General features: G+C 41.0%; 1 protein-coding gene across 5 annotated transcripts in view; it reads left to right on the forward strand.

Annotated features, from left to right (window-relative positions):
• Positions 1-4,490: 4,490 nt before the first annotated feature.
• The window catches only part of SDCBP (syndecan binding protein), a 32,909-nt gene continuing 9,507 nt past the window's right edge, over positions 4,491-27,892 (forward strand). For 4 of the 5 annotated variants that reach the window (XM_060393431.1, XM_004011692.5, XM_060393432.1 and 1 more), the window contains exons 1-3: positions 4,491-4,540; positions 20,433-20,498; positions 26,740-26,818. In XM_060393431.1, coding sequence (XP_060249414.1) covers positions 20,448-20,498; positions 26,740-26,818 — 130 coding nt within the window. In that variant the 5' untranslated portion in view covers positions 4,491-4,540; positions 20,433-20,447. Of the gene's footprint in view, positions 4,713-20,432; positions 20,499-26,739; positions 26,819-27,892 lie in introns of all 5 variants that reach the window. The other variant, XM_060393433.1, reaches the window with a different exon arrangement.

A 27,892-nucleotide genomic window follows, 5' to 3' on the forward strand; every position in this document is an offset into this window, starting at 1 on the left:
TTGGGGAGTGGTGCTGAAAGCACCAACCCTCTAATCTCAGGCTTGATCTTTCTGGTGATCAGCTCCCACCATGAAGTTTTCCAGGGCCCCTTTTCACCGGAGCCCTGCTCCAATCAGGATCCACCTTATTAGCATAACAATGACACACTGGTCACGCATGAAACTCCAAGGGTTCTTAATGTTCCAGTCACGGAACTGGGAATGAAGACTTAATATATACACATACATAATTATACTACCTGCTGTCCAGAATGTCACGGATCTACCATTATAGTAGCATACCGAATAGCTTCATCATCCTAAAAAAAATTTCCCTCTGCTTCACATACCTCATCCTTCTCCTTATTTTCAAAACCACTGGCAATTGCTGATATTTTTACTGCCTTTATCATTCTAGTTTTTTCCGCAACATCATATAGTTGGAATCATATAGGATATAACCATTTTAGATTATCTTCTTGCACATACAATGTGCATTTAAGTGCTTCCCAGGTGGCTCAGAGGTAAAGAACCTGCCTGCCAATGCAGGAGACCTGGGTTTGATCCCTGGATCAGGAAGATCCCCTGGAGAAGGAAATGGCAATATGCATTTAAGATTCCTCTCTGTTCTCCATGGCTTGGTAGTTCATTTTCATTTTATTGCTGAATAATATTTCATTTATGGATGTAGCATGGTTTATGTATTCCTTTACCTATTGAAGGATATCACATGTGCTTCTAATTTTGGATGATTATGAATAAAGCTGCTATGAATATTCCTGTGCAGAGTTTTGCGTGGTTTTAAGCTCATTTGAGCAAATATCCATGAGCATGATAATTGGCTGATATGTTGAGAATATGTTGAGCTTTGTGAGAACTTCCAAATTGCCTTCCAACGTGGTTGTATCATTTTGCATTTCCATCAGCAATTGATGAGAGGTCCTGTTGCTCCACATCCTCCTTGGGTTTCGGTGTTGTCAGTGTTGTGGATTGTAGCCATTCTAAAAAGGTGTGCAGTAGTGTATTTCAAAGTGTTGCTTTAATTTGCAATTCCCTAATGTCATGCTGTGGACCCTCTTTTCATACACTCAGTTGCTATCTGTGTGTCATCTATGGTGAAGTGTCTGTTCAGCTCTTTTGCCCAGTTTTAAACTGGGCTCTTATTGTTGAAGTTTAGGTGTTCTTTAAATATTTTAGGTGCAAGTCTTTGATTAGATGTGTAATCAGATTTTTAATTTGCAAATATCTTCTCTGTGGTTTGTCTTTTCATTCTCTATAAGAGCTTCCTTGGTGATTCAGATGGTAAAGAATCTGCCTGCAATGCAGAAGACCTGGGTTCAATCCCTGGGTCAAGAAGATTCCCTGGAGAAGGAAATGGCAACCCACCCCAGTATTCTTGTCTGGAGAATTCCAAGGACAGAGGAGCCTGGCAGGCTACAGTCCATGGGATAGCATAGAGTTGGTGTCTTTTAATTCTCTAAACACTGTCTATCACAAAGAAGAATTTTTAAGTTTTAATGAAGTCTAACTTATTAATTTGTTCTGTCATGGATTGTGCTTTCGGTGTTGTATCTAAAAATTTATGACCAAACCAAATGTCACCTAGATTTTCTCTTATGTTACCTTACAGAAGTTTTATTGTTTTGAGTTATAAATGTAGATCTATGGTCTATTTCAAGTTAATTTTTGTGAATGGTGTAAACTCTCATCTAGATTAATTTTTTGTATGTGGAGGTCCAGTTGCCCCAGTACCATCTGTTGAAAAGACTACCCTTTGTCTGTTGAATACCTTTGCTCCTTTGTTAAAGATCCGTTGAATGTACTTGTGTGAGTCTGTTTCTGGGTTCTGTATTCTGTTCCATTGATCTACATTTTTAGTCTTTTGCTGTTACCATACTGCCTTGATTGAGTGAGTGAATGAGTGAAGTCATTCAGTCGTGTCTGACTCTTTTCGACCCCATGGACTGTAGCCTACCAGGCTCCTCTGTCCATGGGATTTTCCAGGCAAGAGTACTGGAGTAGGTTGCCATTTCCTTCTCCAGGGGATCTTCCCAACCCAGGGATCGAACCCAGGTCTCCATTGTAGGCTTTACCCTCTGAGCCACCAGGGAAGTCACTGCCTTGATTACTGTTGTTGTTGTTCAGTTGCTAAGTCAAGTCCAACTTTTTGTGACACCGTTGATGGCAGCATGCCAGGCTTCTCTGTCCTTCATGATCTCCTGGAGTTTGCTCAAATTCATGACCATTGAGTCAGTGATGCCATCTAACCATCTCTTCCTCTGTCGTCCCCTTCTTCTACTGCCCTCAATCTTTCCCAGCATCAGGGACTTTTCCAGTGAGTCATCTCTTTGCATCAGGTGGAGAAAGTATTGGCGCTTCAGCATCAGTCCTTTCAGTGAATATTCAGGGTTGATTTCCTTTAGGATTGACTGGTTTGATCTCCTTGTTGTCCAAGGGACTCTCAAGAGTCTTCTCCAGCACCGCAATATTAAAGCATCAATTTTTCGGTGCTCAGCCTTCTTTATGGTCCACCTCTCATATCCATACCTGACTACATTATTACTATAGCTTTATAATACATTTTGATGTTGGCACACACAAGCCTGTGACTTTGTTGTTCTTCCATTTTGGGTTGTTTTTTCTGAGACTTTTGCCTTCCCAAAGAAACTTCTGGATCATTTTATTGACTTTCAAAAAATACCTTGTTGGGATTTTGACTGAGATTTTGTCAAATCTATCCAGTTGAGGAAAACTGATGTCTTGACAATAGGGATTCTTCCTATTCATGAATACAGACTTTCTTTCCATTTATTTGTATCTTCTTTGATTCATTTCATTAGAATTTTAGCTTTTTCCATATGGATTTTTTACACATTTTGTTAGTTATATCTAGGTATTGTTTCATTCTTTGTGTTGAGTGATATTGTGTCTTTAATTTCAAATTCCAGTTGTTTATTGCTGTCATATAGGAAAACAATTGGCTCTTGTATGTTAACCTTGAATCCTGCAACCGTGCTGTAATTGCTTATTAGTTTTAGGTTATTTTTGTGTGTGTGGGTCAGTTCTTTGGGAGTTTCTAAGTAACTATGTCACCTGTGAACAAAAGCAATTTTCTTTCTTTTTTTTTTGATGATAAATCTTTCTTATTTTTTAAATTTTACTTTACAATACTGTATTGGTTTTGCCATACATTGACATGAATCCACCACGGGTGTACATGCGTTCCCAAACATGAACCCCCCTCCCACCTCCCTCCCCATAAGATCTCTCTGGGTCATCACCATGCACCAGCCCCAAGCATGCTGTATCCTGCATTGGACATAGACTGGCGATTCGATTCTTACATGATAGTATACATGTTTCAATGCCATTCTCCCAAATCATCCCACCCTCTCCCTCTGAGTCCGAGCAATTTTCTTTCTTTCTTTTGGTTGCAGTTGTTTTTACATGTCTATTACTCTCTGAAGTCTTTTCATCTCATTGTCATCTCTTTTATGCTCAGATTTTTATTTGACCATAGGTTAAATTATCATTGCACTAAATAATTTAGCTAGAAATAAACTGCTTCTAAGTTAATGCTCTTTTTTCAAGTACTGCTACTCCATGGTAAGTATGGAAAACGTAGGTAAAATGTGCCTCAATGTCTTTGCCCCCTAAAGAAGATGGTGTATCTACCTTTGATGTAAGCACCAAATTAAGACTGCCGCAATGACACCCCACTCCAGTACTCTTGCCTGGGAAATCCCATGGACGGAGGAGCCTGGTAGGTTACAGTCCATGGGGTCGCTAAGAGTCGGACACGACTGAGCGACTTCACTTTCACCTTTCACTTTCATGCACTGGAGAAGGAAATGGCAACTCACTCCAGTGTTCTTGCCTGGAGAATCCCAAGGACAGAGGAGCCTGGTGGGCTGCCGTCTATGGGGTCGCACAGAGTCGGACATGACTGACGCGACTTGGCAGCAGCAGCATACCTTATGTTCTTAGGACAGTTCCTAATAGTTTTTCAGTTTTTGATTAGGATACAGGTATTACTTTTGTGCACTACGACACATAACCTTCAACAACCAGCAAACTTAGATCAAATAGACAAAGAGTAATAAAAACCAAAGAGAAATGTTGTAGCGCCAAGAAGGCAGGAGTCCGGGAGGGTTAGTGGGAGGAATGTTTAACAGCCTGTGAGTGTGGTGGAAGTCTAAGGCTGGCCAGGAAATCGCCGAACGACAGGTTCTCAGGACTCTGTGTTGGAGATGATGGGAACCAAGTGAGCATGTGCGGAGGTGAACAACACTAGGCGGGTGGCACAGGGCCGAAGTGCAGGAGCTGTGGGGAGAGAAGAGCAGGTGGGCTAGAGCGGCAGGAGGTGAGAGCCGCCCCCCGCCCTGTTACCATGGGGACCGGGTCACCTGACCGGGCGCCGCACGCCTGCGCGGGCGGAAGGCGGGGGCGGCGCGGTGACGCGCGGCGCGGGCGGTCCTCGGGAGCGCGCCGCCCTCCTCCCTTTGGGTTTCAGAAGTCCGAGCCAGTGACCGGCGGCGGAGAGCGGGTCTCAGCGGTCTCGGTGAGCAGCCCTGGGGGGCACCGGGGGACGCTCGCGCGGCGTCCTGGGCGCGGGGACGAGGAGCGGGAAACCTGGGGGACTCGGGGCCGCTGGGCGGAGGGCATTTCGGCGGCGGCCTTTCCTCAGTGGGCTCCGCTCCGTGCCCCTCGGGGCGCCCAGCCGGCCCGGGGGCGTAAGTTTGCGCGACGGCGCCCCTCTGCCCGCCCGCGGCCTTGCGGGATTCGGGGTCCCCGTCCGGAGAGAGGGGCGGGGAGGGAGCCTGAGGCCCGGCCGGGGACGATGCAGGCAGCCCCCCGTCCGCCGCGACTCTTTTTGTTCGTGTTGGGTGGGCCCGCGGCCGGTGCGGGGGCACCCTCCGGCTCTGGTCCCGGTGCCGCGATCCCTGTGTGCGGAGTCGCCCTCGGGGGCGGCGGCGGCGGCGGCCGCGTCCGAACGTCCGGAGTTGGAGGGAGGTGTTCGGCAGGCGCAGCCTTGACTTTCTGGAAGGGGGTGGGGAGGCTGCTCGCGGCGCTAGTTTGTGAAGTTGGAGGAAAGGGAGAAGAGCTCCCGGCTGGGTGAGCGCGGCAGGAAATGTTCCTAGAGGGCTGGCCTTTCAGAGCCTTCCGAGCTTTCCTTGCAGGATTTCCCTATAATCACGGGAAGGCGGAAACTTACAGCTACGGAAAGTTTCCCCTTTCACCAAAACGGGCTTATTTCATCGTGGAGTCTTGCATGATGCCGATTTTAAAAAGAAATGTCTAGGTTTATCTAGTCTGTGTTGTGTATGTGGTCCGCACACCCATTTACTGTTATTTTTAATATCATGTACATTTACTGTTATTTTAAATATCGTGTGCACTTCCTAGGAAGTAGGTTTGGTTTACCAAACTCATAACATCCAGTGTTTCGAGGAAAAAAAGTCCTGGCTAAAAAGGAAAATTACAGGGAAGAAGAGCCACAGGCTGGTTAGCTGTATCTCAAATGTATATAAATGGTCAGTTTTAAGTTTGTCTGTTCCTTTAAGTTTTTCTGTTTTAGGTTGAGGGCAAACAGTAAAAATGTGTGTTTTCATTTGCTGTGTTATCAACTTAATTCTACAAACTTTTATTCTTTAAATGGTATGTAAACATTATAAATCAGATTGTGCTACAGAATTAAAATAAGGGAATGTCTTTTAATAGGTTCAGGAAATAGTCATCCTGCTATAGAACATATTTAACTTTGGCAGCATTAATTTTTCGTTATGTTTGGGCATTTTAAGAAAGGATGTGAAAATCGTGACTAAAAGAGGAAGCATTTACTAATAGTCGGCGGTTGAACCTACTTTTCAATAAACAGTTCCCTAAATTGAGCATGACTCAACTATATTTTTTCCTGTTTTTGCCGGATTTAGGTACTTTTAGATAGCAAATGCCAAAAGTCTCTTTTAGATAGCAAATGCCAAAAGTCTCTAAAAAGATTCCCACCCCTGCAACTGTTATATGTAGTAATAGATATATTCACAATTATTAATGTTTCCAAGTGCTGCCAAGATTTTTTTTGTGTATTTATTTAGGCTTTGAGGAAGTAATCAGTTAACGTGACTCAACATTTAAGTAAAGAAAAACAGGGTACGTAGTGTGTACTGTTCCCTTCCTTCAAGGTCCTCTAGCCAGCCAAATTCTCTTACTGTAGGAAACAGCTGTTTTGCATTTCTTAGGTATCTTTATAGGGATATTTTATACCTTACAAATATATATTTCCCCCCTTCTGTTACTTCTCTTTTTTTAATTGCGATAAAGGACACAACTTGGTGACTAAACAGCAGGCATCACAAGTGCATGTAACATTACCATCTTAACCATTTTAAAGTGTACAGTTCAGAGGTATTAAATATACTGACGTTGTCATGCAACCATCACCACTGTCCATTCCCTCAGCTCTTTTCGTCTTGTTCTCATTAAACAGTAATGCCCCATTCTGTCCTCCTCCCAGCCCCTGGCAACCATTTTGGTACTTTGTGTCTCTCATGATTTTGACTAGTGCAGCAACCTCATGTAAGTGGGATCAGGGTGTTTGTCTTTTTTATATTTGGTTTATTTCACTTAGTGTAATGTTTTCAAAGTTCATTCATGTTATATATTGCAGAATCTCCTTCCATTTTAAGGCAGGGTAAAATTCCGTTGTGTATGTGTGCGCGGGCATACATTTATACACACAGTTATACCACATTTTGCTATCCATTCATCTGTTGATGGACACTTAGGTTGCTTCCAAGGTTGAACTAATTTGAGGGGGTCTTCTATACTGTTTTTATAACACCTGTGCCCAGGGGATGCAGTAGTAAAGAGTCTGCCTGCCAGTGCAGGAGACCTGGGTTCCATCCCTGGGTCGGAAGATCCCCTGGAGTAAGGAAGGGCAACCCACCCCAGTATTCTGGCCTGGAGAATCCTATGGACAGAGGAGCCTGGTGGGCTACAGTCCATGGGTTGCAAAGAGTCAGACACGACCGAGCAGCTGAACACGCACATGTGAACACACACCATTTTACATTCCTACAAACAGCAAATTAAGAGTTCTAAATTTTCCACATCCTCACCAAAACTTGTTTGGTTTTTTTGGGTAGTTGTCACTCTTGTGGATGTGAGGTGTATCTCATAGTTTTGATTTGCATTTCTGTAATGATTAGTCCATGGGAAATAAATGGAGAAACAATGGAAACAGTGTCAGACTTTATTTTGGGGGCTCCAAAAATCACTGCAGATGGTGACTGCAGCCATGAAATTAAAAGACGCTTACTCCTTGGAAGAAAAGTTAGGACCAACCTAGATAGCATATTCAAAAGCAGAGACATTACTTTGTGGACTAAGGTCCGTCTAGTCAAGGCTATGCTTTTTCCAGCAGTCATGGATGGATGTGAGAGTTGGACTGTGAAGAAAGCTGAGCGCTGAAGAATTGAAGCTTTTGAACTGTGGTGTTGGAGAAGACTCTTGAGAGTCCCTTGGACTGCAAGGAGATCCAACCAGTCCATTCTGAAGGAGATCAGCTCTGGGATTTCTTTGGAAGGAATAATGCTAAAGCTGAAACTCCAGTGCTTTGGCTACCTCATGTGGAGAGTTGACTCGTTGGAAAAGACTTTGATGCTGGGAGGGATTGGGGGCAGGAGGAGAAGGGGACCACCGAGGATGAGATGGCTGGATGGCATCACTGACTCGGTGGACGTGAGTCTGAGTGAACTCCGGGAGTTGGTGATGGACACGGAGGCCTGGTGTGCTGTGATTCATGGGGTTATAAAGAGTCGGACACGACTGAGCGACTGAACTGAACTGAGCTGAATGATTAGTGATGTTGAGCATCCTTTCTTGTGATTGTTGCCTTTTCCTCTGTATTCTTTGGAGGAATGATTATTCATGTTCTTTGCCAATTTTGTTTTTGTTGTTTTAGGACTTCTCTAAATATTCTGGGTATTAGTCCCTTATCAGATATGATTTACAAATATTTTTACCCATTCGATGAGTTACCTTTTTATGCTATTGATAACATTCTTTGACACAAAAAGTTTTTTAGTTTTCATGAAGTCCAGTATGTCAGTTTTTTCTTTTGTGACCTGTTCCTTTGGTATCACGTCCAAGAAATCATTTTCAAACTGAATGTCAGGAATGTTTTGTCCCATGTTTTTTCTTCTAAGAGTTTTATTGTTTTAGGTCTTAGGTGTAGATCTTTCATCCATTTTGAGTTTATATATATATGTATGCACACACATATATATTTATATGGTGTTAGATAAGGGTCCATCATCATTCTTCTGTGTGTGGCTTTCCAGTTTTCCCAGTGCCATTTGTTGTAAAGATTGTTTTTTTCCATTGAATGGTCTTTAGACCCTTGTCAGAGATCATTTGACCATGTATATGAGGGTTTATTTTAGGCTATCTCTTCCATTGGTCTCTGTTTGTCTTTGTGCCAGTACTATACCATTTTGAAGACCATAGCTTTATAGTAAGTTTTGAAATCAGGACATGCAAGTTCTCCAGTTTTATTTCTACAATTGGTTTTAATTTCTTTCAGCAGTGTTTTGTGGTTTCCATTGTACAAGTTTTTTACTTCCTTGATTAAATAAATTCCTAAGTAGTTTATTATTTTTGATGCTCTTGAAAATGGAATTGTCTCTGTTTTTTCCTGATTGTTCACTATTTATGTGTAGAATTGCAATTGATTTTTGTACCCTGACTATCCTGTTTCATTGGTGAATTTATTAGTTCTAATGCTTTTTTATGGAGTTGTTAAGGTTTGCTAAACTCTAAGCATATAAGGTCATATCTAAAAATGTAGATAATTTTACTTTTTTTCAGAGAAGGAAATGGGAACCCACTCCAGTATCCTTGCCTGGAAAGTCTCATGGACACAGGAGCCTGGTGGGCTGCAGTCCATGGAGTCACAAAGAGTCGGGCACGACTGAGCGACTAACACTTAACACTTACTTCTTTTCTAATCTGGATATCTTTTATTTCTTTTTCTTACCTAATTGCTCTGGCTAGAAGAGTAGTGTGGAAGAGTAGTGTTGAAAGTGGGCATTCTTGCCTTGTTCATGATCCCAGAGGGAAAATAATTAATCTTTCACCTTTGAGTATAACATTTGCTGAGGGTTTTGCATTATATGGCTTTTATTATGTGGCCCTTGCTTTCTTCTATGCCTGTTGTGTCTTAATCATAAAAAGTACTGAATTTTGCCAAGTGCTTTTTATGTATCAATGAGATGATTGTGTTTTTTTTCCGCTTCATTATCTTGATACGATGTATTGCTTTGAACAGTTCTTATATGTTGAACTAACTTTCTCTCCCGATAATGAATCCTATTTGTTAAGAAGTGTCTAATCCGTTTAATATGCTGTTAAGTTCTGTTTGTTAGTATTTTGTTGAGGATTGCATCAGTGTTCATATTGGTTTGTAGTTGTCTAGCTTTGGTATCAGGGTAATGCTGTCCTCATAGAATGAAAGTGTTCCTTCTTCAACGGTTAGCAAAATTTTGAGGATTTATACCAATCCTCTTTTATGTATTTAGTAGAGTTCACCAAAGACGCCATCAGATCCAGGGTTTTTCTTTGTTGAGAGACTTGACTACTGAGTCAGTCTCTTCACTAGTTACTGGGCCTATTCAGATTTTCTGCTTCCTTGTGATTCTTAGTAGGTTTTGTGTTTCTAAGAATTTGTCCATTTCGTCTAGGTTATTCAGTTTTTTGTGTACATTTGTTCATAGTGCACTCTTTATATAGTCTGTTTTATTTCTGTAGAAACAGTTCATTTTAACATATATTTTTTTTTCCCTTAGTCCATTTAGCTAAAGGTTTGTCAATTTTGTTGATCTTTTTGTAGAACCAAATTTAGGTTTCAGTAATTTTAATTTATTTTTTCTGTTCTCTATTTCATTTATCTCTGTTCTCATCTCTGCTACTTACTTCTGCTAGCTTTGGTTTTAGTTTGTGTTTTCTTTTCTGGTTGTTCATTCCCCCTTATTTTATCACAAATTTGAGCGTGCTTTACATACTGGCCTGAATAGGGCTGTATTTTTTCCAGTTAGTGATACTATTTTGGATCTCTTTCACTATCTTGTCTGTTTAGTACTTCCTCCTTTGTTTCAAGAATTTTGCTATTACAGTTGGTGCTTCAGGGAATAAAATTCTACATATGTTGCTTTTTGTATGTAGATATATTTATAGACTAAAACCTGAAGTGGTATTTGTGGGTTGGAGAGTATCTGCATTTACAGTTTTGGTAGATACTGCAAACTCACTCTTTATGGAAATTGTACTACTTTATACTTTTACCAGTAATATACGTGTTTCTCAAAGCCTCATTACCAGAGAGCATTGTCAGACTTTGTATTTTTGTCTGTTCAGTGGGTGGGAAATGGGTAAAAAGTTATTCTATTTAGAAGAGATGTCATATGACCATATTTCTCAATGGCTTATCATAACAATCTCCCTGGATATTTATTGAAAGAATTCCTAAATTCCTAAGCCCTTTCATGAAATCTGTGTCTGTATTTTTAACTAGTGCTCAAATACTTCTGATTTGGTGATTTGCCAGGTTTAGAAACATAGCTGTGGAAGACTTTGCATCAAACTGTGTTCCTTGACACCATCTGGAGTCACCTGGAATGTATGATTGTATGATTCATTGTATGAATCAACTTGAACATAAGAACCCCAAAATCTTATTCTAAATTTTTGTAGCATTTAAAGGTATATGTAGATGAAATGGCATTGTCTCTGAGGACAACTAATTGCTCATCAGATGTCTTCCATAAAGTTGAGAGAGAACACGTTTTATAAATATTCTTCCAGATTTCAGTCACATTTCTAACACAGCTTGTTGGTGCGTTTAGTTCTTCCTGCAGTTGGTTATCAAAACACGTTACTGGTTTTAGATTTCATATCCATTTCTAATAGGTTCTAACATTACTGTCTGGTAACTTTTGTACCTGCGTTGTCAAAAAGCAATATTTTTTGTGGGGATGACAATTTATATTTGCAGAGAATTTTTGTGTGTGGAATTTTGTGGGGATGACCGTCTATTTCTGTATTATCAGAGAATTTTCACTTATACTTTTATAAACACCAATTGAAATAGTCAGTGCAACAAAGTTTTAAAAATTTCTCTGCCTTGCTGTTGTAAGGCGCATGTGGAGAAAAAGTGAGCCGGGCAGTCAGGCAAGAGAAGGAAATTTATTAGAGGGAAAACGAGAGGGTGACTGGCCTTTAAGGAAGTCCAGTGTCCTCCCTTTCTAATGGGGTCTTTCTTACACCCTGCCAATGAAGAATTGTCTGAAGGGATGGTTAATTTTTAGCTGAGTCCTGTGATCATGTAGCTGGAGGTCTGGAATCCAGTGGTCTTGTAGCCTTGAATAGGTAGGCGCCAATTCCTTTCTCCTTCCCTTATTCCTAAGAAAGAATAAAAATCTTGAAGTAGAACTTGAGAAAAAAAGTCTTAATTTTAAATTGTATCCATTGGACCCTGATACAGAGGGTTAACGGAGAAGGCAGTGGCACCCCACTCCAGTACTCTTGCCTGGAAAATCCCATGGATGGAGGAGCCTGGTGGGCTGCAGTCCATCGGGTCACAAAGAGTCAGACATGACTGAGCGACTTCACTTTCACTTTCCACTTTCATCCATTGGAGAAGGAAATGGCAACTCACTCCAGTGTTCTTCCCTGGAGAATCCTAGGGACGGGGGAGCCTGGTGGGCTGCCGTCTGTGGGGTCACACAGAGTCAGACATGACTGAAGTGACTTAGCAGCAGCACAAGAGGGTTAAAGGGCAGATTTCTGGACTCTGTTTCAGACTTACTGTTTCAGTTTCTGGGTCTAGGACTCAATCTCTGTTCTTAACAAGATTTCCAGATTATCTTTATGGACTTAGAAATTGAAGATGATAGGGCTCACATGGGGTCTCATTGATGAGATGGCTCATTATGGCTACCTCGCAAACAAAGAATAAAATCACGGTGATCCATGAGACTGACCAAATTGCCCAAATGGCATCTGTTTTCTCACGGGCACCTATCTTCTCAAAGCTGTGAGACCACCAGATTCCAGACCTTCAGCTACGTGACCACAGGACTCAATTACAGGCTAACAATTAACCATCCCTTCAGAGAATTTTTCATTGGTGGGGTATAAGAAGGACCCCGTCAGAAAGGGAGGACGCTGGTTCTCCTTAAGAGCCAGTCACCCTCTCTTTTTCCTCTAATAAATTTCCCTTTTATTGCCTAACTGCTCGGCTTGCTCTTTTTCTCTGCACTCGCCTTAAAGCAGACAAGATGTTTGAGGACCTTAAGCAGGGTTTTACTACGGTAGTACTTTGGGCTACTTTTCCATAGAGCATTTCAGTTGCTTCCTGTGCTGTGAGGTGATACCTCGTTGTGGTTTTGATTTGCATTTCCCTGATGGTGTTGAACACCTTTTCATATATCTGTCGGCTGTCTTTGTGAAAATGTCTGTCCAGCTCCTCTGCCTAGTTTTTAATTGGATTAGTGTACAGGTCTTTCAGCTCCTTATTTAAATTGATACCTCTGATGCAATTGTAAGTGGAATTGTTTTCTCAATTTCTCTTTCTGATAGTGTATTTTTAGTGTATAGAAATGCCAACGGTTTTGTGTATTGATTTTGTATCTTGCAGCTTTACTGATTTTATTAGTTCTAATAGTTTTTTGGTGAATCTTAGGTTTTCTTCATATTCATAATATAAATAGTAACAGTTTTACTTCTTCCCTTCCTTTTGGAAGGGTGTCTTTTCTAACTTTTGCTTGCCTAGTTGTTCTGGCTAGGACGTCTAGTAGTGTATTGAGTAAAAGTGGCAAGGTGGGATTCTTCTCACTGCATTTTACAGCGGCGGCCCCCCCCCCGCCCCCCGTTTATGCTTTTGATGTCACAGTTTACATCCTTTTATCTGTGTTGCCCTTAACAAATGAGTGTAGCTATAGGTGTTCTGTGTGTGTGTCTTCAGTGGTTATTCTAGCTTTATAAGTAATTAGTCCACTATCTTTATAACTTTAGGCTATTCTGAATTTTCTATATTTACTTTTACCATTGGGATTTAAACTTTGTTTTCCTGTTACTAATTAGCATCTTTTTGTTTCAACTTAAATCTCTTTAAAATTTCTCCTGAGGCTGGTCTAGTGGTGATAAACTCCCTTATTTGCTTGTCTGGGAAATTCTTTACCTCACCTCCAGATCTGAAGGACTTTTCTGGGTGGAGTGTTCTTTCAGCTGTTAGTCCCTTCTGTCCTGGAGTTTCTGCTGATGAACTGCTTAGAGTCTTTTGGGGGTTCTCTTGTGCATAACAAGTTGTTCTCTTGTTAGTTTCTAAGATTCTTTCCTCGTCTTGACGTTTGAGTTATAACATGTCATGGTGTGGGTGTCTTCATCTCTTTTTGGAACTCCCTGAGCTTCTGGATCTGAATGTCTGTTTCTTTCCTCAAGTTAGGGAAACTTTCAGCCATTATTTCTTCAAATTTTTTGCCTCTTTTCCTTCCAAAACCCTTACTGCGAATGTTGGTGGCGTGGTGGTGTCTCGTAAGTCCTCTCAGCTGTTTTCATCCTTTCTTCTTTCTGCTGCTCCGACCTGCACTGCCCTGTCCACTGGTTTGTATCTTCTCTTCTTCAGGCTCATTTCTTCCTGCATTCTGCTTCCTCTAGTCTGCTGGTGAACCCTCTGTCATGTTTTTTCAGTTTTCGTATTTTTTAGTTTTAAGATTTCTGCTTGCTTACATTTTCTGTATCTTTTGAAATTCTTTGTTCATATATTGTTCTCCTGAACTTAGCCTCTATTGTAAATTAAAACTGTATCGGGTAAATCACTTGTGTGTACTAAGTCCCTTCAGTCATGTCTGACTCTTTGTGACCTCTGTCCATGGGATTCTCCAGGCAAGAAGTGGATTGCCATTACTGGAGTGGATTGCCATTCCCTCCTCCAGGGGATCTTCCTGACCCAGGGATCAAACCCGGGTTTCTTACATCTCCTGCATTGGCAGGCAGGTTCTTTACCAGTAGTGTCATCTGGGAAGCTCAATTTTTTTATTGAGGCTTTATCTTGGTCTTTTGTTTGGATTCTGTTATTTTGTTTCTTCATTTTTCTTGACACCATTTGTTTACATAAAACAGGCACCCCATCTGATCTTGAATGACTAGTCTCATAGAGGAGATGAGCTTTCTCATTTAGCCCTGCACTTATACCTTGTTGTGTCTCATACCCTTTTAATTTTCCAAGCAGCCTACTTTATTGCTTTTGGCTCTCAGTAGCTGAGGCTGTGCCAGGGTCTGTCACTGGCCCAAAGGGGAGGATCCCAGTCAGCACCTAAATTCAGGTTGATGCGAAGCCAGACCCAGGCTCTCAGGCAGTAGCTTTTAAAGTATACAAATGTTCCCTCTGCACTGAGCCTGGCAGGAGAGCCCGTTAGCTGTGTCTTTGTTTGCTGCAGTCCTGTTGAGCTGAGGAAGACAAGCCCTGCTGACTTCCAGAGCGAGGCTGTCCAGGGATGTTCCCTGTGGGTGGCAGACAACTGCCTTGGCACTGGGTCCTTTATCAGAGACACTGGCTACCTCGGATGGGGCAGAGGGAGATGCAGAGATGGGGCCTGCTGGCCCTTCCAGTCTTTGGAGAGAATTATAGCCCCTGGGTGTATATTTAATTAGCAGCCCGCTTGCTCTCAGGCCACAGCTATGAAGATCAGGTAATAGATCTCTTCTGAAGAGTCTGGGGTGTGTTCAGTCTGCTGTCTTTACACTGTGCCCTGGAGAGAGCCTGTGAAGAACTGTTTTCTCAGGAGGTCAGCTGATGGAGCACCAACTTGAAATGGGTTTCACAGTTAGACCATCACGGGGTTGCACCTGGGTGCAGCCAGGACCAACTGAAAGCCCTGTTGTCCTCCTCATAGACACAGCCCACTCTTGGCTTGTCAGTGATGGGGCACTCAGTTAGGGTCTCCCTGGATACCTGAAGCTGCTTTGGGGTGAGTGTGTCGTGTGGGTTCCGTCCCTTCCGGGTGTCCATCATGACAGCCGCTCTCCAGCCCGGTTGCCTGCTCCTCATCCGTAGGAGCACTTGCAGTCCTGTGGGACCCGTGAACGGACATCTTGCCACCAGAGCCTGGCTCTCGGGATGTCCCTGGTGGCAGCTACAAAAACCGGGGCACCTGATGTGTTGTGCTGTGTTTTTTTTTTTTTTTTTGTTTTTTTAAGATAAGTGGTTCTGCAATCCTGAAATTTCATCATTTCTTAAAAAACAACTTAAGACTAAACAAGTAGACAAGTATTGTTTTAACTTTTAAATGATCGCAAAGTTTAAAAATTTTTATTTTTATTTATTTGGCTGTGCTGGGTCTTAGTTGCAGCACTCAGAATGTTTTAGTTGCTGCTTGTGGAATCTAGTGTCCTGACCAGGCATTGAACCCAGACTGCCTGCATGGGAAGTCAAAGGGGAGACCAGTTATAGTGGGTGATTTGAGGGAAGGAGTGAGTCAGTAACTCAGAAAATGATGAGTACTGCCATTTTAGGCAATGCCAAATAGATGACTTTACCAGCATGTTTCCTACTTCAAGAATCAAAGCATCGCAGCTAGAAAGATGATCACAGATAAACCGCTATGGTATTTGAGTCCTTGAGGTGTTTGGTCTGTGTGCATATTTAAAGGAAGTTACTGCAACATTGCCCTGAGGAGATAGAGGTCAGAAATCTTAATGCTGAGGCAGAATCGTCAAGTATTTTTTGTCTTTAGATGTTCTGGAAAAACCCTGAGACTGTTCCAAGCATTGAGAAGTTTCTTCAGTTCAGTTGCTCAGTCGTGTGTGACTCTTTGCGACCCGATGAATCGCAGCACGCCAGGCCTCTCTGTCCATCACCAACTCCCGGAGTTCACTCAGACTCACATCCATCGAGTCCATGATGCCATCCAGCCATCTCATCCTCTGTCACCCCTTCTCCTGCCCCCAATCCCTCCCAGCATCAAATTCTTTTCCAATGAGTCAACTCTTCGCATGAGGTGGCCAAAGTACTGGAGTTTCAGCTTTAGCATCATTCCTTCCAAAGAAATCCCAGGGCTGATCTCCTTCAGAATGGACTGGTTGGATCTCCTTGCAGTCCAAGGGACTCTCAAGAGTCTTCTCCAACACCACAGTTCAAAAGCTTCAGTTCTTCAGCGCTCAGCCTTCTTCACAGTCCAACTCTCACATCCATACATGACTACTGGAAAACTATAGCCTTGACTAGACGGACCTTTGTTGGCAAAGTAATGTCTCTGCTTTTGAATATGCTATCTAGATTGATCATAGCTTTCCTTCCAAGGAGTAAGCGTCTTTTAATTTCATGGCTGCAGTCACCATCTGCAGTGATTTTGGAGCCCCCCAAAATAAAGTCTGACACTGTTTCCACTGTTTCCCCATCTATTTGCCATGAAGTGATGGGACCGGATGCCATCATCTTCGTTTTCTGGATGTTGAGCTGTAAGCCAACTTTTTCACTCTCATCAAGAGGCTTTTTAGTTCCTCTTCACTTTCTGCCATAAAGGTGGTGTCATCTGCGTATCTGAAGTTATTGATATTTCTCCCGGCAATCTTGATTCCAGCTTGTGTTTCTTCCAGTCCAGCGTTTCTCATGATGTACTCTGCATATAAGTTAAATAAGCAGGGTGACAGTATACAGCCTTGACGTACTCCTTTTCCTATTTGGAACCAGTCTTAGAATCCAAATTGGGGGCCAGTGCTTTAGAAGACTGTCTTGAGAGTCCCTTGGACAGCAAGAAGATCAAACCAGTCAATCCTAAAGGAAATCAACACTCAGTATTCATTGGAAGGGCTGATGCTGAAGCTCCAGTACTTTGGCCACCTGATGTGAAGAGCCAGCTCATTGGAAAAGACCTTGATGCTGGGAAAGATTGAAGGCAGGAGAAGGGGACGACAGAAGATGAGATGGTTGGATGGCATCACTGATTCAATCGACATGAGTTTGAGCAAGCTCTGGGAGATGGTGAAGGACAGGGAAGCCTGGGGTGCTGCAGTCCATGGGGTCGCAAAGAGTTGGACACGACGAACTACGACAGTGGGATGCACAGGGGTACAGAGGCCTTGAACACAGCACAGAGAGATTCAGAGCGGCTGCAGAAAGCACAGAGTGGGCCAGATCTGGGCTGGGGTCAGTGAGGAGCACCAGTTCTTCCAGGAGTTAGACTAGTGAAGCCATGTTGTCACAGCGAGGAATGTTGTGATGGCTGGAGTCGATGCAGAGGGATGTGCCTGCTGATGCCTGGAGCAGTGAGAGCTTAGCTCCCCTCCGCCTGGTTCCCCAGGCAGCTGAAGGGAAGGCCTGGACCCAGACTCCTTTCTTCACTTGGTACAGTGTAGTGTTTATCTGATAGAGTCCTAAGTGAGAGGGAAGTGAGAATTTTGACACTGATGTAATGCAGGTATTTTCAGAATCCTCTTAAATCTCATTAGTGGTCATTCTGAAATTCCAACCATAATTGAAAGGATATACAGTAGCTTTGTGGTTCTTCACAGAGGTCTGAGTGTTTTTCACACTTCGCATTAGGTCAAAGTTTTAAATACACCATACAAGTGATTCAGAGAAATAATGCAAGAATTTATTGTTCTCATGGAAAGCTGTTAATAGTGTTGTTCAAAATAGTGGACTTGTTGGGAATTCCCTGCTGGCCTGGTGGTTGGGATCCTGGATTTTCATGGCTGTGGCCCAGGTGCAGTCCCTGGTTGGGGAACTGAGATCCTATAAGCTGCATAGCAAAAAAAAAAACCAAACCCAATGAAGGAGTAGACTTATAAGGCAATTATTTTGCTCTCCCTTATTTTGATGATATTGTCTAAAATATTTAATAAACATTTGTTTTTTTTGTCAGAAGAAGGCATTGTGTTAGACAAATGTGGTCCTTGATCTCAAGTAGCCAGAGTTAAACATAAAAATGGCTATACTGAAAGGCAGAGGGAAACTGCTGAACTGAGAGAAATGTCAGACTTAGGTCATCAAAGGTGACCTCACAGAAGAGGCTCTTGACTAAGACTGTGATGGAAAAGCCCTGGAAGGACATTCCAGGGAGAAGACAAAGCTTTTACAAAGATACCGAGGCACAGAAGCACATGACCAGAGTGGGAAATGGAGCGTAGTGTGGGACTGGAACATTGTAATGCTTAGAATGAAATTGGATGAGATGAGACCACAAAAATCGTTTCAGGTAAAATGATTGAGGAATCCTTTGTATTTTATCAGAGTAGTGAGATTTAAGGTCAGCTTACTTAAACTGACTGCTTAAAGAGTGTAAGTTGGGGTGATACTTGCTGCTTTTTTTAAAGATGCTGTATCTTTTCTAGGCTTGACTGTGTGTGTGTTGATGGGAGGGGGAGTAACGAGTGACCTCCGAGCTGTTCAGACAACATGAGTTAATATTTGAAGAAAAGCTTCTATGGGGAAAAAATTTTTAGAAAACTACTCTGAGTTTTAAACCATTCATCCAGTTCATTTTTCATGGAAAAAAAAAAGGGGGGGATCTTGTAGGTGACCAGTGGCAGAACCAAGAATAGAACTAACGCCTGGATTGCTAGTTAACATTAGTTTCAGTAAATTTAGAATGATTTTGCTTATGATGTTGATACAATGGTTGAAAGTGTCAATAAAATGTGATTAAGGAGAAAACTTCTAGAGAACTGATCTTTGGAGACACAAAAGATAACTGTTTTGTTTTCCTGGGTTAATAGAGTTAAGACATATTTGATTGTGCTTTTTCAAGAATTTGCATTTTATTCACAAACCGAGGCCCTAGTCTCCTCTTCAAAACTGTATCATGCTACTTCTCTTCAGCGTTTTATTAGAGGTTCTATTCCAGGGCGGCTAGGCAAGAAAAAGGAATACATAGGCAAAGGATTTAAATAGATGTTTCTTCAGAGAAGATATACAGATTGGCCATCTAGGTTTATGAAAGATGCTCAGTATCCTTAGTTATTAATTAAGGAATTAGGAATCAAATCTACAATGAAGTGCTGCTGCACATCCACCCAGATGGCTGTAATTGGAAAGAACGACAATAGCAAGTGTGTATGAGCCCTTTTATATAAAGGGACTTGCGCATCCAAAGAGTTCCGTGTATGCAGGGGAGACTCTTAGAACCAGTGCCCTGCAGAAACTGAGGGACAACGGTATTGTATTGGCCAAGTTAGGGAAAAATTGGAACCCTCACAGGTGTTGGTGGGAATGTAAAATAGTGCAGTCACTTCAGAAACCAGTTTCTCAAAAAGTTAAATACAGAGTCACCATATAACCTAGCAGTTCTACTCTTAGCTGTGTATGAAGACAGTTGAACATTATGTGTTTATATAAAAACTGGGGTGTAAATGCTTGTTAGCATTATTAGCAGCATTATTCATAAGTTAGAAAGTGAACAGTCACCCAGAACATCATCGACTGAGTGGATCCCAGAAGTGAATGGGGAAGGGCATGGAGAGTGCTGTTGGTGCCCCTGTACTGGGAGCCTGCTCAGCAGTGCTGGGGACTGTCGCTGCTGCTCCCTGCAGTGGCCTGGCTGGAAGAGGACCCTGAAAGCTGGAAGAAAGCACCCTTTCTTCTCACTGTACCTCCAGCTTCCCCGTTGACAAAGCTTAGCATCTCCCCAGCTGGAGAAGAGCAGCATTTAAAGGGCCTGTCTCCATCTTCACAGAGCAGCCAATTGTGGGTGGGTTTTCATTGGGAGGCAGTAAGAGTATCAACCCCTATACCAATTTAGAATATGTTCTGTTTTGTTGGGCTTCAAGGAAGTATTCATCTCAAAATACTTAAACAAAGTTTTGGAGTATATATGCCTGTAATACTTTGAGACTTTTGTTTTAAATCACTACAAAAAGCAATTCATGGTCACTAAAAGTCATTGAACAGTATGTTTATAAAAATTCCTTTCCCTTTTATTCGTCCTCTATTTCATTCACGTCTCCTATGGTGTGTATTATTTTATATGTATACTTACATAATGTGTGTGTATATATATTTTTTGTAATAATGAGGTTTTGTACATAGACAACATGTATCAGCTGTTGTAGATTTTTGTTAGAAGGATATAATTCTCGCTAAGTTGCTAAGCCCTTGTTTGTGTAAACTAGATGAGCCACATAATTGTTCTTTGATTTTCTAAACTATAGAAATGAAGGGATTTTTTATTCAGGGAAGTTTTAACATTTGTAATGGATGTAGCTTGAGAGAAAGGTAGTTGGCAACCATCAGTCAGCAATTTTTAGTATAGCTAGATGGTCATATTTATTGTTTTGCAATTTAAATCTTGTGTTAAACGACTTACACATGTTTATGTGTATGCTGCTGGCTCCATGTACTCTTTAAATTTCAGTGAACTTAATCATAGACATTTGTTTTTGTTGTTGTTTTTCTTTAGAAAAATCCTGCAAAAATGTCTCTGTACCCATCTCTTGAAGACCTGAAGGTAGACAAGGTGATTAAGGTATGTTTTAAACACTTTTTTCCTTCCATGTCCTCTGCCATACATTGTGCTTATAGGTGAAGTGAAGCGAGAAACTTAAATAGCAGATGTATTTGTTCAACTTTACACTGTATAAACTCAGTTTTTCTAACTAGAACGTTAGAAAACTAGAGATTTCTTCATTTCACTGTGAATTAATGGGCGCGAGATATTTTTTCTTTGGAATGGGACTTTAACGCACTTCGGAAATAACTTGGTTTCATGACTGGTTTTAATTTAAGTACATTTTAAAGTTGGTAATGTATACTCCAAATTCTTAGATGTTCATTGTCTTGTGTATGCTGTTGGGTTTTCAGAGATGACCAGTCTTTGAAGTAATTGTCTTCTCCAAAGTTAAACATTATTGAAACAGGGGGGCGCAAACTGCTTTAGGAGGAGGAGGAGTGTAAGAAGAGCTCAGTGAAAGCTGAGCAGTGTGTCTTCTTTTAAACGTAAGCAGCAGACAGTCTCTGCTACAGCAACAGAGTCCTGCTCCAAGTGGCTGTGTAAGACAAGTGATTCTAACACTTTGATTAAGTCAGGCATTTTTGTACTCCTTTGAGTATTAGCTTTGAAGATAGTTGCTTCTGCTTAAGAAAGTTTGGGAGTGGGATCAAGTCTTGCTGTTTTGTAAATTTTTGTTACTGGTTTTAACTGGAGATAATTGTAGTATTTAGTGAACCATCCTGTTTCCAGTTTACTTTCAACTTGGTGTTTTATAAACTGTTTTTATTTCTGAACTTCTTCAGCTGTTATTTGTTTTTCTAACTTGACAAGATAAACTCCCTGTTACACTTTATTCCAGAAATCTTTTTGATATGATAAATGTGATGAAATTCTTTTCTGTTACAAGTTGCTAAAGTACTTCAAAGCTTCTTACCCTAAAGATCATTTTGTTAGAGGTCTTGGCCTCAGTTTACTCTACATGAGATTGACTTCCTAATTAATTAGCATAAAATGTTTATTACAAACTTGTGAGAAGAACACAAGAATACAAGTGTTTCTTAGACAAAATGTTCAAGGGTAGAAAAAAAAGTCAGCAAAAATAGTGGCAAATGTGTGGCTGAAGTTGTTAGCCTTGTGGCAGTGATTGGCTGAATGTGGGGGAGATCATGAGCGAGTATTTCTCATCCTTTCTCTGTGGCTATTCATGGGTGGTTTGTGAAATCTCTGCAATCTGTTCAGTCGCCTAGGCTTTGATGCCTGACTGTTTTAAGTGGTTTATTCAGTCATCTCAAATCTGTTTTTTCTTTGCTATTTTGTCATTAGTTTTCTCATGTGGTTTTTATTTCCACAGAGGTCATCTGAACAAGTATACTTTCTTTTTTTAAAAAGCTTTTATTTGAAATATTTACCTTGACATATAACAGCTAAGCCATTACTGTGACATCAGAGCACTAAGTGATAGGATCTGCAGATGGGTCTGAGAGAATGACTCATTTCCTTTTTGGCCTTTTTTGTTAGTTTTTATGAAATTGAACCTAAACCACCATAGGCAGAGGTTTTTTCATCTTGAAAGCAGCATAAAAAGAAGGAAAGGGTTGATATTGGCAAATGTTGGATCAGAAAATGAAGAAGGCTGCAGTCCACCGAAGGCTGAGCTCTTCAAGGAGCAACTCATCGTATGGATATTTCCATTTCAAAGCCTTTTATGTTCTGAGCACAAAGCTAGCTGCCTGGAGATGTGACAGAGAGTAAGGAGGGGGGAACACGGATTTTAAATTCTCACTGGATTTAAGAAGATTCCCAGCCTAGCCACTAACATCTTGGACTGCTTCTGTTTTATTTTTTGTTCATTTTCTGTGGTAGTGTTACTTGGGTGTTTGTTTTTGAGGCGCCTCTGTAAAGGTAGTCATTTTCTAATCTCACCTTTCACACCGCAGCAGTGACTTGGCAGCTCATATTCTGTAAACTGCTTCACAGGAACCATTAGGCTGTGGCTTTGAGCATCATGCAGCCCCTGCGCCTCTCTGTCCACCGTGAGTTTCAGACAGGAGCCGCACCTGCGCATAGTAGACAGAGAAACAGTCGTCAGCGTCCCGACACAGTGAGCAGAGATTGACTCTGCTGGCTCCACGAGTACGGTGTCTTCTCATGCTTTCTGTAATGGTAGAAACAACATGCCCCCCCCCCCCCTTTTTTTACTAGTTTGAGATTTCAAGTGAGTGTGGAATATTTTGCTGCATTTAAATGGCTTATAGTCCTTAAGCCTTTGTTGTACCATCTTTCTTTTATTTTTACTACAAATTATATAGTAATTAAATATGTAACTTCGTGTTCAGAGAGCTTACTTGAGTATTCCCTGGATAAGAACAAGAGCAATGAATGAAAGAATAGAAATAATAGACCGGTATTAAAAGGATACATTTTTAAAAGTTAGTAAATCCTGTTTTTCAGAGCGGTTTTAGGTTCACAGCAGAAGTGATGCAGGGCAGTTTCCATCGCAGTGGCCCTTCCCTGTGCGCCCTCCCCCACCTGACCTGCACACCACACACCTCTCGCCCGACACCAGCAGCATCTTCGCCAGAGCGGTACACCTGGGACAGTCACTGAGCTGCGCAGACACGCAGCTGCTGCCCCGTGTCCGTCCACAGCTGCACTTGTGTTCGCTCTGTGGGCTTGGACGAGTGTGTGGTGATGGGGAGCCACCATTCGGTGTCACGCAGAGCACTCTCACTCCCTCACAGTCCTCACGCTCTGTCCAGGCCTCCCTCCTCCTCTAGAATCTCAGGGTTGGACCCATACCATAATTTGCCTTTTCAGATTGCCTCGCTGTGTTAGTAACGTGCATTTTAGGCTCCTCCATGTCTTTTCGTGGCTTTGATAGCTCCTTTCTTTTTAGTGAGGGACAGCATTTTTTTTTTTCCTCAGAGTTTATCCAGGAAGCAATCCACTGTCCTTTTAGTTGATAGTTGGTGAGAGAATTTTCAAAATTCAGCATATTTTGAGTTTGTGGATATATTTAAAATGATAAAGATTTGCGTGCTGCATTTTATTTGAATTTAGATTGTAACATTATGAAACAGTAATAAAGAATGACTCAATAACAGTCATATCAGAACATTTGGAGTCCAAATGAGTGATGTACTTGCAGTGCTTATGTGGACTTCCTTATTTAATTAATCTTCCATCTCTCCAGGCATCTTTGGGACTGCTCTTAGCATCAATTTCAGAGCTTGATGATAAAGAATATAGGTGTAAACTCCTATCACTTAATCAGTATATTTTTGATTAAGTAAAAAATCTTACATCTGGATCTTACAGCTTAACTGCCAACAGAGACATATGTCTGCTTCAGGAGCTCAGATGTATCTGTAAGGGAAAAAGGAACACTCCATACTACATGGGCTGTGAAGGCAGCCCTGAGGGGAGCTCCTGGCATACCTGCCCCTGACTAGTATTAAGTATATATGTTTTGAAAGTTTTGGCAAGTTTTAACACATAAATTACATTACTTTACCATGATTGTTATGTCAGTGATTAAGTATGCATTTTGCATACTTTGTAATATTTTTGTACTTAGTATAACGTAACACCCTCTTCCAACAACGCAGGAGAAGACTCTACACATGGGCATCACCAGATGGTCAACTGAAATCAGATTGATTATATTCTTTGCAGCCAAAGATGGAGAAGCTCTATTACAGTCAGCAGAAACAAGACTGGGAGCTGACTGTGGCTCAGGTCATGAACTGTTTATTGCCACATTCAGACTTAAATTGAAGAAAGTAGGGAAAACCATGAGACCATTCAGGTATCACCTAAATCAAATCCCTTATGTTTATACAGTGGAAGTGACAAACAGATTCAAGGGATTAGATCTGATAGAGTGCCTGAAGAACTATGGACGGAGGTTCGTGACATTGTATAGGAGGCAGTGATCAAGAGCATCCCCAAGGGAAACAGTGCAGAAAGGCAAGATGGTTGTCTGAGGAGACCTTACAAATAGCCGAGAAAAGAAATGAAGCTAAAGGCACAGAAGAAAAGGAATGATACACCCGTTGGAACGCAGAGTTCCAAAGAATAGCACTGAGAGATAAGAAAGCCTTCCTCAGTGATCAGTGCGAAAAAATAGAGGAAAACAATAGAATGGGAAAAATTTGAGTTACCAAGGGAACATTTCATGCAAAGATGGGCACAATAAATGACAGAAATGGTATGGACCTAACAGAAACAGAAAATATTAAGAAAAGGTGGCAAGAATACACAGAAGAACTACATAAAAAAGATCCCCATGACCCAGATAACCAGGATAGTGTGATCACTCACTTAGAGCCAGATATCCTGCAATTCGAAGTCAAGTGAGCCTTAGGAAGCATCGTTATGAACAAAGCTAGTAGAGATGATGGAATTCCAGGTGAGCTATTTCAAATCCTAAAAGATGATGCTGTGAAAGTGCTGCCCTCAATAAGCCAGCAAATTTGGAAAACTGAGCAGTGGCCACAGGACTGGAAAAGGTCAGTTTTCATTCCAATCCCAAAGAAAGGCCATGCCAAAGAATGCTCAAACTACCACACAGTTGCACTAATGCTAGCAACGTAATGTTCAAAATTCTCCAAGCCAGGCTTCAACAGTATGTGAATCGTGAACTTCCAGATGTTCAAGTTGGATTTAGAAAAGACAGAGGAACCAGGGATCAAATTTCCAATACCTGTTGGATCATCGAATAAGCAACAGAATTCCAGAAAAATGTCTCTTCCTGCTTTCTTGACTATGCCAAAGCCTTTGACTGTGTGAATCACAACAAACTGGAAAGTTCTTAAAGAGATAAGAATAACAGACCACCTGACCTGCCTCCTGAGAAATCTCTATGCAAGTCAAGAAGCAACAGTTAGAACTGGACATGGAATAACAGATTGGTTCCAAATTGAGAAAGGAGTACAGCAAAACTGTATATTGTCACCCTGCTTATTGAACTTCTATGCAGAGTACATCATGAGAAATACTGGACTGGATGAAGCACAAGCTGGAATCAAGATTGCTGGGAGAAATACCAATAACCTCAGATATGCAGATGACACCACCCTTATGGCAGAAAGTGATGAAGAACTAAAGAGCCTCTTGATGAAAGTGAAAGAGGAGATGTTGGCTTAAAGTCAACATTCAGAAAACTAAGATCATGGCATCTGGTCCCATCACTTCATGGCAAATAGATGGGGAAACAATGGAAACTGTGACAGACTTTATTTTGAGGGACTCCAGAATCACTGCAGATGGTGACTGTAGCCTTGAAATTAAAAGACACTTGCTCCTGGGAAAAAAACCTATGACCAACCTATATAGCATATTAAAAAGCCAAAGTCCGTCTAGTCACAGCTATGGTTTTTCCAGTAGTCAGTTATGGATGTGAGAGTTGTAATATAAAGAAAGCTGAGCACCGAAGAATTGAAGCTTTTGAACTGTGGTGTTGGAGAAGACTCTTGAGAGTCCCTTGAACTGCAAGGAGATCAAACCAGTCCATCCTAAAGGAAATTAGCCCTGAATATTCATTGGAAGGACTGATGCTGAAGCTGAAACTCCAATACTTTGGCCACTTGATGCAAAGAACTGACTCATTGGAAAAGACCCTGGTGTTAGGAAAGATTAAAGGTGGGAGGAGAAGGGGACGACAGGATGAGATGGTTGGATGGCATCACCGACTCAATGGACATGAGTTTGAGAAAACTCCTGGAGTTGGTGATGGACAGGGAAGCCTGGTGTGCTGCAGTCCATGGGGTCACAAAGAGTCGGACACAACTGAGCAACTGAATTGACTGACTGAACACCTTATACTTGGTAAAATGTAGATAAACATTTCATTGGGATATGCTGAAATGGCAAAATAAATATTAGCAACTTAAGTATTTAAATTTTTAAGTGTTCTCCTGATATATACTTAGGTAAATATGGTTAAGCTTTTTTCTTCAGGTAAAAAAGGTACTTTTACTTAGACTAAAGTGTAACTATCATTTCTTAATGCATTGTGAAAATATTTGCAGTAGCACTATGAAATATTAGTTATATGTAGAATGGTGTTTAGTTTTTTAAATAGTGTTAAATATTTATATTTTTAATTTTTTATTTTTCTTTCAAAATATATTGCTAAAGTGTTTGAAATTAGAATTTCCTAAATAAAAGTAAAGGGTTTTAGGGGTTTTTTTAATTACTGGATTTAAGTTATATGAGAAGTCTTTTTAAGTGAGTCTCTATAGAGTGTTGTTAGAATTCTTTTTTTTTTTTTTAGGCTCAGACTGCCTTTTCTGCAAACCCTGCCAACCCAGCGATTTTATCTGAAGCCTCTGCCCCCGTCTCTCAAGATGGAAGTAGGTTTATTCTTTGGGTTCCTTCTCCTTGAACAGAGATACCTGTTAAGCCTTCTTTTACTAAAATAGAGAATCCAGAGTATATATATATTTTAACATTTATGGCATGAAATTGGCTGTTAAAGCTCTAGTAGTAAGTTTATTTCAAAACAACCTTTTAATCAAGAAAGTGAACTGTGACTATGAAAGTATGTTTATGACTTTATGAAAATTGTTACTTAAATTTCACCCTTTGCAAGTCCTTGACTCACTGAACTGTCCCCTGTCTTAGGGCTGTGGGGATTGATAGCGTTCTCCTTTAGGGGAACTTTCCAAATCCTGGAGTCTCTACTCTGACTCCATACCCTTCTCCTTTGTTCCTTTTCCTTCTAAATTCATAGGAATTCAGGACAGAACTCTTAAATAATATGACTTCAGATACAAAAGGTGTGGCAATCTCAATGGGGGGGGGAGTTGGGAGAGAATGGATGCATGTATGTGTATGGCTGAGTCCCTTTGCTGTCCACTGCAACCACTACAACATTGTTAATCAGCTCTACTCCAGTATAAAGTGAAAAAAAAAAAATGTTTTTTTTTAAATACAAGAGGAGTGTTAAATAGGTTTTTATGGCCTGTCATCTTATAACATTGTTTCCTTTGGAAAATCCATAACTCACATAAAGAGCTTTTGGAAATAGTATCTAACTCTACTGTTCAGTTAAATACTGTTAATACTGAAATGTACTGTTTCAAAGATTTCATTGCTGTGTATTCTTAAACTGATATGATAATAAATTTACAAGCGTTTTTTTTCTCACAGTTCATTTTTTTGGGTACATTTTATAGCTGTGTTTACTGAATGAATTAAAATGTAGCTGATTTGAAGTGTACATTTTGGTCAGTTGTTCTCAAGTGGAGAATCAGTGGTATGTGTAGAAAATTCCTAATAGGTTTAAGAGAAAGAAAAGGCAAGATAACTTGGAAAAATTATTTCTAGTCTTGAGTATTTAGAAGTCTGAGGTTTCAGTTAAAATGTCTTCATACTTTCACTTTTATTTTTCTGTTTTCCTTTTCTAATTGTCATTACAGAGAAAG

Source organism: Ovis aries, chromosome 9 (assembly GCF_016772045.2).
Source record: "Ovis aries strain OAR_USU_Benz2616 breed Rambouillet chromosome 9, ARS-UI_Ramb_v3.0, whole genome shotgun sequence".
Taxonomy (NCBI): Eukaryota; Metazoa; Chordata; class Mammalia; order Artiodactyla; family Bovidae; genus Ovis; species Ovis aries.